Source organism: Panthera pardus, unplaced genomic scaffold, assembly GCF_024362965.1.
Source record: "Panthera pardus isolate Hobbes unplaced genomic scaffold, ASM2436296v1 HiC_scaffold_17, whole genome shotgun sequence".
NCBI classification, from domain to species: Eukaryota; Metazoa; Chordata; class Mammalia; order Carnivora; family Felidae; genus Panthera; species Panthera pardus.
In genome coordinates this window covers 114524336-114537679 of record NW_026526732.1, presented here as the reverse complement: position 1 = coordinate 114537679, position 13344 = coordinate 114524336, and the positions used below count along the sequence as shown (strand labels likewise).

Sequence of the window (13344 nt, the reverse complement as noted above, 5' to 3'; positions counted from 1 at the left end):
AAATTTTAAGTAGTTTTATTGATTTTGAAGAGAGGTAATAATTAAAAAAAAAAACCTAATTGCTACTACATTTTTTTCTCAGAAAGAGGCTTTAAAAGGCTACCTTGGATTTTAAATATCACTTATAATTAGTATGTGAATTACCAGCAGATTTTGGCTAATATTTGAAAACTGTCTCTTCAACCAAATTAGATGTAAACTTCTCTCTAACATTCACAAATTTTATGTGTTCTGCTTTGAAGAACATACATACTCATTTATAGGAATACATCTATATTCTTTGTATTCAGTGTGCAAACAGAGTTGAGGCTTTACTAGCCCTATCTTTTACCACTTATTCCATCTATTACTGTACCCAGACACAATGTGGTTTGTGTAAATGTAACTTCATTAAGGTCATAGAATAGGACACTGGTGAGTTTGATTGTTTCAATCTCGGCCCAGTTAGAAAGAAAAACTATGCAAGGTGTACCTATCAGAAGATATTTAGTATAAGGAATTTATGACATAGAAGTTAGAAGGCTGGAAAAGTAAAGGTGGGGAGATGAGATAACCAGAGGGTAATAATTACCGAAAGCAGTTGCTGCCAGGAGGGCTGGGGGAGCAGAAGGTCAGAGTTTGTGTTACTGGGTCCTGGGAGCACCGACCCCAGGGGTTGCCACCTCACCAGCAGGAAGTGACCACTTTGAGAGGCACCGAAGTTTCTCCCTGCTTCTGATCTCCTGGCACACCTTCTTTCTCAAGACCTAACAGGAAGCCAACTGCCAAAGGAATCAAATGTACTTTTTTGGACTTCTGGCCCCAGTAATACGATTAAAAATAGATGAGTGTGAGGCTGAGATGTTAATAAGAGTAACACCAGTTTTCATCATCTCCAAAATAATATGATAACTGACTGGGTGGGGCCCATTTTATATCGCTGACTTTATATTAGGTTAAACTTTATGAAATTGGCAGTAACTGACTATTTTTCATTTTCAAACAAAACAAATGAAACAGCAATATGTAACTCAGCATCCAGATTATACTAAATCTACTGCAGAGATGATGATTTCACTCATTTTAGTCAGATGAGCCTTTTCTCTTAGGAAAAAAAAGAAATGTCTCTTACATACACTGTGTCATTAGGTCAAAAGTTGCTTTTGTTTTTTTTTCCCCCTCATAATTTTTTGGCTGATCCGAAAGTATTCATAGAAGTATCTCCTAACCTTATTTGGGTCACAGAAGACTTTTAGAATCAGAAGAAAACTGTAGTCACTTCTCCCTGAAATATACACATAAAAATCTGCATGCAATTTTCAGGAATCCACAGACTCTGAGAGAAGAAATTTTAGAATGGCATAAAGAAAGGGCTATATTGGCATTGGCACTTCCTTGACTTTTTGTTTCTTTCCCTCTTACTCATGATCAGCATGCCTATCTGAAATGCATACGCAGACACCCACCAACCTCTCTTGAGTTTAACATCAGAAGAGTGATTCTAGGTACTTAATCAGTGAACACAAAAGAGAGAAACGGATGGATGGATGGATGGATGGATGGACAGGTGGACAGACAAATGGAGGCACAGGTAGACAGATATTTATTCATTTGAAGAGACTTCACCAAAGAGAAAATTATCTACAGAAGTGCTCACGAAGCCACTTACTTTCTAAGTAATTTCTGAGCTGTTTTTATTTATTTATATTTAGTAGGTTTAAATTCTCAACTAGTATTAACTAGTTTTTCATTTGTGCACTTTCAACATAATTAAAATTCCAGAAACAAGCTATGCAGTAGTATAATTCCTTCATTAGATATTTTAGGAATTTTGTCAAGCTGCACCACAGCCAGAATATTATTCACATCTAGAGCATTTGGGTTTTTTTTTTTATACTTTACACATAAATCAATTCACCAAATGTTAAGGTCTTCTAATTTTTTTTTTTTTCTGTGATAAAGAATATCAACCTGATCGTGTCATGCAAACTCTACTTGTCTCTTACACTCCTCAGTCACTCCTTAGATCATTTTCTGCTAGTACCGATCTACGGCACAAAGTACAAAAGAAATGCGAGCAGCAATTATGGGCCATTGGTGTACTGAAAGTGGAGGAGTCCGGGTTCAAGGTATTTGGTAGAGTGCTGTTGTTCCTCACTTCCGTTCATTCCTTAAGGGACACAGAAGCAAGTTGACATCTATTAAGCATCTGTGTGCCAGCTGCTGTTATAAATGCTTTATATTCATCACATCACTTGATCTCTCAACAGCCCAGGAAGGGATGTGCTCTTATCCCCGTTTTGTAGAAGAGAAGGACCTGAGGCTCAGCACAGTAACAACACTTGTGAAAACGTGACTAGAAACCAGGGACCCAAATCTAGATTTAAAATCTCATTTCTTTCTACCGATACTGTTGCTGCTTCCTCTCTCTCAGCCATCTGGAGATAGGAATAATTCTATCTACCTGCTTCTTGATGAGTGATGATAATGATAAAAACAAGAAAATACCTTATGAAGAATAAATTTAGCATATAGCCATTTAGGTTTTAAATGCCTCCGTCTTCACTGAGGTGCATTTGTGGAAAGAGCACCAACCAGGTGGAAAGGTTTGGGTTTGAATTATGATTCTTCCAGCAATAGCTTGGTGACCTTCGGTAAATCATTTAACCTTTGGAGACCACAATTACCCTCTTTAAAACCCAATTCTGCAGATAGAGGCAAGTTTTACTTGCTGTAGTAAATTGCTTTGCAAATATTATTACTGAATATTTTTAACGTAAACTCATGATCAGCCACTGCTTCTGGTACATCAGTTCAGCGAGCACCTCAGTAACGTGGGTGGAGAGAAGACTGCCGTATCATGTAGTGATTCTGCAACTCAGGGCAATTTACCACTCAGTCTTATTTCCCTAAGGGTAGTTTCCCTGTGTCTCATAGAGATTAAACTAGAAGTTACCTAAGTTGCTAACACATTGCCTGGCACTTAGTATCATCTAATAGATGGTAGTTGTTGTCATTTCTTTGACAGGGTTACAATAACGATAGCTAAAACATAACAGGCAGTCTGTGGCTGGCACTGTCCATAGCAATTAGTACATGTACTAACTCCTTAATCTTATCTAGGAGTACTCTTACTCTCCCAGTTTTAGAGAAAAGGAAACCAAAGCCTACTAAGGCTAAGTAATTTGCTGTAGAGCATGCAACTCGTTAGTAAAAGAGCCTCTCAGTTATATACGCAAGGGGAGATTTTTCTCCCAGATACCCATATGAAGATGAGGGTCATCCAGAGGCACGCCTGTCTGTCTTTGTCTTAGTGACTTACGGCTTTTTAACCCTTATCCTAATGTATAGGCGCTTTTTCTTTCTCAGCTCATGTCCTTTAAGATTTGTTGTTCAGGAGGGCCTGGGTGGCTCGGTCAAATCTGTTAAGTGTCCCACTCTTGATTTTGGCTCACGTCATGATCTCACGGTTGGTTTGTGGGTTCAAGCCCCGTGTCAGGCTCCGCACTGGCGGTGCTGAGCCTGCTTGGGATTCTCTGTCTCCCTCTCTCTCTGCCCCTCCCCTGCCCCCCCCCACCTCAAAATAAATAAACTTAAAAAATTGTTTTTCATAGAAGTGTGAAAGTAATTTTAAAGCTGCTGACAGTTTTCTCAAATTTACTTGAAAATGTCATGCTGTTTCTCCTTAAATTTCCTTTTTTAGGATGAACAGAATGATACCTTGTTGTTGTCTGTTGGTAGCTGGGACATAGTCCTTCTTGCTGTCCTGCTCAGAACATAATTTCCTTTCGACCTTGACCTTACCTTTTATTATCTCTGCCCTTCCCTCCTATTTGGCCATGTTTAATTCTTTGGCTACATCCTGTCGAAAGTTCAGTTGTTCGGACTCTTTGGAAGAGAGTACCTAATGGAGGTTTCCTGCTACCTTTCTGTCTTCAGAAAGGCTTCCTCCCCTCCCCCCACCCCACTTTTAACAGGTTTATTGTGGGTATAATTTAGATACCATGCAGTTTGCACCTAATGTAAGTTATAGTTTGAAATTCTTAGTAAATTAAGAATTTGTGCAGCCATCATCACAGTGCAGTTTTAAAATGCTTTACTTACAAGAAAAAGTTTCTCAATGCCTACTTGGAGTCAATCCCTGCTCCCCCCACCCACCCCGAGACCCAAGCAATGACTGATCTGTTTTCTGTCTGTCTAATTTTGCATCTTATAGAAATTTCATATAAATGGAATTAAACAATAAGTAATCTTTTGTGTCTTCCTTCTTTTACTTCAGAATGTTTTTCAAGGTCCGTCTGTGTGGTGCACGTATCAGTAATTGGTTCTCTTTTCTTTGTAGGTAAATTTTCATTGTTCATTTTGTTTATCCATTTACCAGTTGACAGACATTTGGACTATTTCCAGTTTGGGGCTATAATGAGGAATGTCACTGTAAAAATCCACATAAAAGTCTTTGTGTGGACACACGTTTTAATGTCTCTTGGGTAGATTGCTAGGATAGAAACTTTCTTAGTCGCAGTAAGTGTTTCACTTTTTAGGAAACTGCCACACTGTTTTCCAAAGTGACTGCAAAGTTTTGAATTCCCACCTACAACGGATAAGTGTTTCTGTTTCTCTAGATGTACATCAATGTCTGTTATTTTTTTAGTGTTTTTTTGTTTAATACAGCCTTATCCTGGTGAGTGTGTGTGCGATCTTAACACGGTTTTAACTTGCGTTACTCTGCGGACTAATGATGTTGAGGCAGCTTTTTATGCACTTATTAGCTATTCATCTGTTTTCTTCAGTGAAGTGTTGGTTAAAATCCTTTGCCCGTTGTACAGTTATGTTGTTTGTCTTTTTATTAGTGACTCATATGAGTTCTTCATATATTTTGAATACAAATATTTTCATCACATACATGATTTGCAAATAATTTCTTCCTGTCTATGGCTTGTCTTTTTGTTTTCTTTATGGCGTTTTTCCAGTAAGTCCAGTTTACCCATTTTTTTTTTCTTTTATTGTGCTTTTGGTGTTAGCATTCTAGCTAAGAAGTCTTCGCTGAACTATATCGAGGACACAAAGATTTCTTCCCATATTTTCTTCGGGAAATTTAGTAATTCCAGTTCTTACATTTAGATTTAGTATTAAAGGCCTTTCTGTGCATACCATAAGGTAAGGGTCCAATAAGTTCTTTTTGTTTGTTTGTTTACTTTGCGTATGGTATCCATTTGCTCTAGCATCGTTTATTGAAAACATTGTCTCTTGACCTCATTGAATTGCTTTGGCGGTTTTGTTGAAAATTAATTAACCATAAAAGTATATTTGTTGAAAAGTAATTAACCATAAATGTATAAATGTATGGGTGTATTTTGGGGCTGTCCGTGTTCCATTGCTGTGTCTTTATACTAATACCACACTGCTGTGATTACTGTAGGTTCATAGTAAGTCTTTAAGTCAGGTTCATCCATTCCACCAACTTTGTCCTTTTTTTCTCTGGCTACTCTAAGTCCTTTGCATTTCCATATAAATTTTAGAATCAGCTTTTCAATTTCTTCAGAAAAATGTGCTGACATTTTGGTAGCAGTTGCATTGAATATGTGTATCAGTTTGAAGAGACATGCAATCTTAACCGTAAAATATTCCAATCCATGAAAATTATATATTTTCTATTTATTTAGATATTCTTTAATTTCAGTAAATTTTAAGAAAATCTCTTTAAGTTCTGTTTCTAGAGTGTAGGTCTTAGACTTCCCAAATTTATTCTTAAGTATTATTTATGCTATTGTGAATGGAATTGTGTCCTTGGTTTCTTTTTTTGTCTTTTTATGTTTATTTATTTATTTATTTTTGAGAGAGAGAGAGAGAGAGAGAGAGAGAACAAGTGAGAGAGAGGCACAGAGGGAGAGAGAGAAAATCCCAAGCAGGCCCCACACTGTCAGTGTAGAGCTGGACGTGGGGCTCGATCTCACAAACTATGATCTCGTTACCTAAGCCCAGATCAAGAGTCAGACACTTAATCGACTGAGCCACCCAGGTGCCCCGACCTTGATTTCATTTTCTGACTGTTCATTACTGATGTAAAGTGTACAGGTGATTTTTATATATTCATCTTTAGTTTTGCTAAACTGGCTTATTCTAGTAGGTTCATTAGATTCCTTCGAGTTGCCACATACAAGGTCATGTCATCTGCAAAAAAAAGTTTACTTTTTCTTTTTCAACCTATATGCTTTTCTTTTTCTTACCTTTCTTGCACTGACTACAACCTCCATAATATATTGAATTATAGAAGTGAGAACAGAAATCCTTGCCTTTTTACTAATCTGAGCGGAAATGCATTCAGTCTTTTACCACTAAAAATGAGGGGCACCTGAGTAGCTCAGTCGGTTAAGCAGCTGACTTCTACTCAGGTCATGATCTTGTGGTTTATGGGTTCAAGCCCCGCATCGGGCTCTGTGCTGACAGCTCAGAGCCTGGAGCCGCTTGGGATTCTGTGTCTCCCTCTCTCTCTGCCCCTCCCCCTCTCATGCTCTGTCTCTTTCAAAAATAGAATAAACATTAAAATTTTTTAAAAAATTAAAATTGGTAATATCTGTAGAGGCCCCTGGGTCACTCAGTTGGTTGAGCGGCCGATTTTGGCTCAGGTCATGATCTCGTGGTTCATGTGTTCGAGTCCTGCATCAGACTCTGTGCTGACAGCTCAGACCCTGGAGCCTGCTTCGGATTCTGTGTCTCCCTCTCTCTCTATCAAAATAAATAAACATCAAAAAAATTTTTTTTAATGATAATTTTTTATCAGGTTGAGATAGTTTTTCTCATGTTTTTCTCAGGTTGAGAGAGTTTTTATCATGAATGGGTGTTGGATCTGTCAACTTAGTTTTCTGCATTTACTGAGATCACCATGTGGGTTTTACCCTTTATTCTTTTAATAGGCTTACTGCATTAATCAAAATTTGTATGTCAAATTTGCATTCTTGGAATTAAAACTTGATCATGATTGGGGCGACTGGGGGGCTCGGTTGAGCACCCAACTCTTGGTTGTGGTTGAGGCTGTGATCTCACAGTTCTTGGGTTCAAGCCCCACTTTGAATCCCTGGTTGGGATTCTCTTTCTCTCTCTCTACTCCTCTCTCACTGACTCTCTCTGCCCTCTCTCAAAATAAATAAACTTAAAAAAAAATAAAAACAAATTGATCATGACAAACAATCCTTTTTATATGTTTCTGTGCCCATTTTGCTAATATTTTGTTAAGTGTCTCTGTTTTCATAAAATATATTGGTCTAGAATTTATTTCTAATCTCTTTCTCTGGTTTTTATATCGGCTGCTGCTGGACTTATAAAATGAGTTCCTTTTTCATCTGTCTTTAAAGTAGTTTCTATAGAGTTGGTTTTATTCTTAAATGTTTGATATGATTCACCTGTGAAGCCTTCTGGGCCTGGGTTGTTTCATATTGTTTTCTCTTGGTGGCAAGATTTTTAATTTCAAATACAATTTTTCTAATACATAAAAGGCTATTTTGGTTTTCTGTTTCTTCTTGAGTCAGTTTTAATGATTTATGTCTTTTTTTTAAGAATTTGCTCATTTCAGTTTAAGTTTTTAATGTCTCTGCACAAAATTGTTCATAATATACCTTTAGTGTCTTTTTCTTTTTAATGTTGGTAGCATCTGTGGTGCTTTCTCCTCCTTCATACCTGAAGCTGTCATTTGTTTTCTTTTTTCCTGTCAGTCTTGCTAATAGTTCAGTAATTTTACTGTTTTGTTTCAAATATATACCTTAACTTTTATTGATTTTTTTCTCTATTTTCTATTTCATTGTTTTTTTAAAACCGTTATTTAATAATTTACTTTTTAATCCTACTTTGGGTTTGATTTGCTCCTCTTTTTTAGCTTCTTGAGGTGGAGGCTTAGACTATTGTGTTTACCTCTTTGTAACACAGACATTTCAAGTCATGAATTTCTAAGTACTTCTTGAAGCTGCATCCCATATATTTAGATGTGTTTTTACTTTTATTCAGAACTAAAAACTGTTTCTTGGGGTGCCTGGGTGGCTCAGTCGGTTAAGTGTCTGACTCTTGATTGGGGCTCAGGTCATGATCTAATGATTCGTGAGGTCAAGCCCCACTTCAGGCTCTGTGCTGATAGCGTGGGGCTTGCCTCCCCCACTCACACTCACTCTGTCAAGATAAATAAATCAGTTTAAAAAATATTTCTTTTAGTTACATGTTTGTTTATGCATAATAATTTTAATAGATCTGGTTCTTTTTTTGGTTATTTTTATTTCTTTCTTTTGAAATAAATAGAATGTGTGCATTAGTCTTAATTGTTCCACATATGAAATTTGAAGCTCATCCTTCTTCCATTTTTTGCCAGTAGAACACCAAATTGCAAGTGAAAGTCTTGAGATGATTAAAGTACAACATTTTAAGTGGTATTTCAAATACAGTATGGGGTGTCTAAGTCTGTGTTTATTTTTACTCAGGATAAATAATTAAGTCTTAAAATATTTGGGACTCTCTTAAATCCTAGCCTCTGGCCAGCAAAGAGGTCATGCTCCCCTGATACCCTCCTGATTGATAGATTTGTGGAACTGATCAGAGAACCACTTCTGCCACTGCCGATGTGTAATTAGAATCTTTCTCATTAATTCTATTCCCAAGCTATTTAATGAACCCATTTTGCCGGTAAAAAGCTTGTATACATCAGAAAAAAATAGCGAGTCAAAATGTACCTGTTAATTAAGCTGAGAGAACATTTTCATCTTTCTTTCAGAATTATTTTCTCATACTGCTATGAAAACATAAATATAGAAGGTCTTTTAAATTTTAAAAACATAGAATACCTAGTAATTATATTCATTAGGCTTACAGCTTTCAATACATATGTGGAAATGATCATTTTTAAAAATTTTAGTATTTTGAAAATTCATTGCTTTTCAAAAACAGCATTCGCTGGTAATTAGCATATTAAATATTTGGATTAATGTTCTATTTTACTCTCCTTAAATTGCCTCATAGCCACTTAATTAATTTAGAAATTAGTTCACTTCAGACTTCCTTGATTTTCTTATGAACTGAAGAGAATTATTTACTAGGCAAATTAACAGTATAAATATGAGGGGTTTTTTTTTTAAGTTGGTTCACCTGAAGAGCCAAATTATTTTTAAGAAGCATTATTTGCATGTATAAAATTAACTTATAGATGAGCCTCATCTGACATTAAAGTGTAGTCTTTACTTTGGAAACATTTTATAGGCAATCAGTTTATATTCTTACATCCTTAGAAACCAAATAAACTGTTTTTACTTTTATATACTAACATAGGTCTTTTACAAATTCATAGTTGGCCTGTCCTCTCCTTTGTTATCAGTCAGCTTTCTGTGTAGATTTTCAAATATATTCACACATTGGACATCCCCTTTTTTAACATTTAAGAGGACTCCTGGAAAGGTTCTCTTTTCTCCTTCACTGTGGGCCTTAATGCCAAAGTAAGCAGGTGTTGCATAATACTGAGCTCAGCTATCCTGGGTCAAGGAGGATTGGGGGAGGGGCAATCAGTAAGGTACTTTCCTTTGGGAATACCCCATAATCGAGTGCCAAATTCATTCCAATTCACAGCCTACGACAATAGCCAATTGTCTTGGTTTCTACAGTATTTCACAGGCAGTTTCTAAGATTTTTTTTTTAATTTATTTCCTAAGGGAGATAGACTCTTCTCTGTCATTTCTGCTGTGATCTATTACTTACAGTTTTAGTTGTGGATTTCTTTTGTTCAGTAGTTATAAGTCAAGTGTAAACATTTGCTAATTAAACTTGTTGACATACTTTTTCTATTCAACGTGCTTTTAGTAAGTCTAGAAAATGGTCTTTTTATCTACAGCTTACTGTCAAAACATGTTTTTTATGATTTTCAAATGTAATTTTGATAATCACCTCTGAAGAAGAATGTTTTTATATCACAATAAAAATCAAAAAAATTGTTTTTCAAATATGCTCTGTTTCATTTTTCTCTGTGCATATTATCTCTTTTTCTGTTTACCAACACAGAGAAAAGTTCTAGCCTTTGGAACTTACCTCACTAGTTCAGGGTCAGCCAGATTAATAGCTGGATGAGACCAAGTAGAACTCAAGAAAGAAATATTTTTAAAAATCAATGCTATTCTTCTTCCGCGTTAAAGTATTATCCAAACAAGATATATACTATATATATACACTATATATATATATATATATATATGTATACAATACTATATATATACACTATATATATATATATATATATATATATATATACAAGATATATATTATCCAAACAAGAATATAAAGTATTCTACTTCCGAATTAAAGTATTATCCAAACAAGATATGGAAAGCCAATGTTTTTATGACGCCATTTGTATTTCCCTTTCCTCATGGTTATATCCATTGTTCTCTCTTATGCCCCCAAATATCTAATATATTTAAATGGGATAAACTGTTTTATTCATTCATATAGAACTACATGTAGGGAATAGAGAAATTGATATAGTTAGGTGTCTTTTGGTTTGTAATGTTTGAGGCTGTTTTTCCCGTTTTGTATGGATTGAGAGTAATATTGGAGCTTTGAATACTGTCCATGATATTTTGGTATTGTTATACTGTTAACACACAGTAGAATATTGTAGCACACTCTGGGATAGACTCCACCACAGAGAAAGGACATTCAAGATGTTAACATTTGGGCTCATGAAAAACAGAGGCAGTTTGTTATCCAGTCAATCTCTGATGAGAAGCTTTTGATAATTTATTCTTAATATGAAAGGGCAGAGTCACTCTTTCTTGATGGCGAGTCTCAGCCATGAAGGAGAGGGAGCAATATACAAGAACTTGGAGGAAATGGAGAGCATTGCAGTGATCAGAGGAAAACTTACGAAAACCTTTAACTGATACCTTTAGGAAGAAGAGAAAAGATGTTGCATCTCTAAAACAAATGATTAAGTGATAATATAAGAAAATTTGCTAGACCTAAAGACCATGAGTGTCCCGATTGTGCCCTTTACAAAGTTTTCATGCCTAATCTAAGGTCTATTATCATGAAATTTAAAAACATTGAGAAAAATTAATATCCTAAAAGTTTTCAAAAAGAGAGTAGGGCATATATAAAGAAGTTAAAGAGGTTTACATCAGAGTGAATCAGGACATCTCATCAGCAACCTTTCCAGGTTAAAAAAAGAAACAGTAGAAAATTCCGGTGGCTAATATTTTTCATTTTGGAGGGCTGTGAACAGCCACACTATCAGTCAATTGTGTAGATTAAGATGTGTTCAGATTATGCTAAGACAATAACAGAATTTCTCTGGCATTCTTTTTGATGAAGCTTCTGAAAGAATGCTCCAGCAGAATTAATCAAGAATTATGAATATAGGATCAGGTAAAAGGAGGCGGGGGGGTGGGGGGTGGGGAAGAAAACCAAAGAGTAACTTTCAAGGACGACAACAGTTTCATTATGAAAACAACACATACCAGAGAAAGTAGGAGTGGCATTTCCAGGGGGGAAAAATTGAATAAGTGAATTCTATACAGTACCTTGAGTGTTTAGAAAATAATATTGGTTTTTGATCGATCTGAGCTTGTGGAAAACATGAACACAGGTACCTAGAATAGGAAGCAAAAAAAAAAAAATTTTTTTTAAAGTTTTTAACTCTGGGAAAAATTCAAGGTGGCAAAAGAAAACATGATGGTAGTGTATACCAGTTGTCTGTGAGCAGTACCTTTGCAGTTAGGCTCCTGGAAATACGACTAATTTAACTAAAAACTGTGCAGTGATATTACTGAGAGGGATGGGATAGAGTAGATTAAAGGGCTGCCTCAGTGGAGAAGCTAATAAGTATTGCCTGAAAATCAAAAATCTAGAAATAGCAGAATCAGCATCTATTTTAAAATACAGAAAAAAGAACAAAGAAACATGCAGAAGAATTAAAAACGAATGGCTCTTGAGGAGGACAGGGGCCCCTGTTGTCCATAAATTTTTAATATTTAGGACTCTCTAAAACTATTTGCTTAAATGTCCCTTTCCTAAAAATAAAATTTAGTTTCAAAACATAGGCATTTAAAAGATCGGAGAGGGTCGCCTGGGTGGCACAGTCAGATAAGTGTCGAACCCTTGATCTTAGCTCAGGTCTTGATCTCAGGGTTGTTAGTTCGGGCCCCGTGTTAGTTCGGGCCCTACTTAAAAAATAAAAATTTAGAAAAGAAACTGTCAGAGAAATAGAATAATAATGGATGGCATTGAGTTTTTTTTCCATTTTTGTCTTGTTATTTTCTAGAGTTCCTGGAATAACTCTTGCCACAGATATTATCTGTGGTTTTCCTGGAGAAACAGACCAAGATTTTCAAGAAACAGTGAAACTCGTTGAAGAGTACAAATTCCCAAGCCTCTTTATTAACCAGTTCTACCCAAGACCAGGGACTCCTGCTGCAAAAATGGCACAAATTCCAGCACAAGTGGTAAGAGACTTCTCTGGCAAGGAAGGTGCTAGATTTAGCCAGGGGCTGTAAAAATGCAGCCCCGTTGTCTATCTTAACACAAGTGGCTCATGGTATAACCTTGAAGTTAAAAAATACAGGGAGGTGGGGAAGGGAGGGGCGGTGTCTGGGTGGCTCTGTTGGTTAAGCATCTGACTTCGGCTCAGGTCATGATCTTGCAGTTTGTGGGTTCGAGCCCCCTGTAGGGTTCTGTGCTGACAGCTCAGAGCCTGGAGCCTGCTTCAGATTCTGTTGTCTCCCTCTCTATTTGCCTCTCCCCTGCTCGCTCACTCTCTCTGTCTCTCTGTCTCTCTCTCTCTCTCTCAAAAATAAGAAAACATTAAAAAAAAATTTTTTTTTTTAAGTTTGAGACCTAGTAATGGCAAACTGTTTTCCAGAATGCCTCAGAAATTAATGTTCTCAAAGTAAGTTAGTTTCTAGATTTATTGGCTGGAATGGGAAAATGTTAATAAGCTTTAAGAGGAAGTCATATGTTTTTAACTGAAAATTTTCTGTTTTGTTTGAAATAACTAATACAAAATTGTGCCCTCCCATTAATTTTCCTCAAAACTTAACATGAAATACTAAAAGGAATAACCCAGAACTTGTTATTTTTTCCGTTATGCCATATGTGAATATCAGACATAAAACATACAGAGTTCTTATTTGAACATTTGGTTGAAAAAACATATTTTTATTTGTATATACAGACATATATTTTTAATATATTTTAAAGTCTATTTTCCCCAGTAAAACTGAAGTGACTATCATTCCTCAGAATTTTCTACCTTTTTGTTTCACAAATTTCTGTGTATACAAAGGTAGGAAAACATTTTCCAGATAGACCATATAATTTTATTTCTAACTTAATCAAAGAGGAAAG

The 13344-nt window shown here is 35.9% G+C and overlaps 1 protein-coding gene across 8 annotated transcripts in view; it reads left to right on the top strand.

Moving 5' to 3' along the window:
- Positions 1–13344, top strand: part of CDKAL1 (CDK5 regulatory subunit associated protein 1 like 1) — a 706407-nt gene that overhangs the window by 480974 nt on the left and 212089 nt on the right. For all 8 annotated transcript variants that reach the window (XM_019425254.2, XM_019425255.2, XM_019425256.2 and 5 more), the window contains one exon: positions 12263–12443. In XM_019425254.2, the coding sequence (XP_019280799.2) occupies positions 12263–12443 (181 nt within the window). The remainder of the gene's footprint in view (positions 1–12262; positions 12444–13344) is intronic.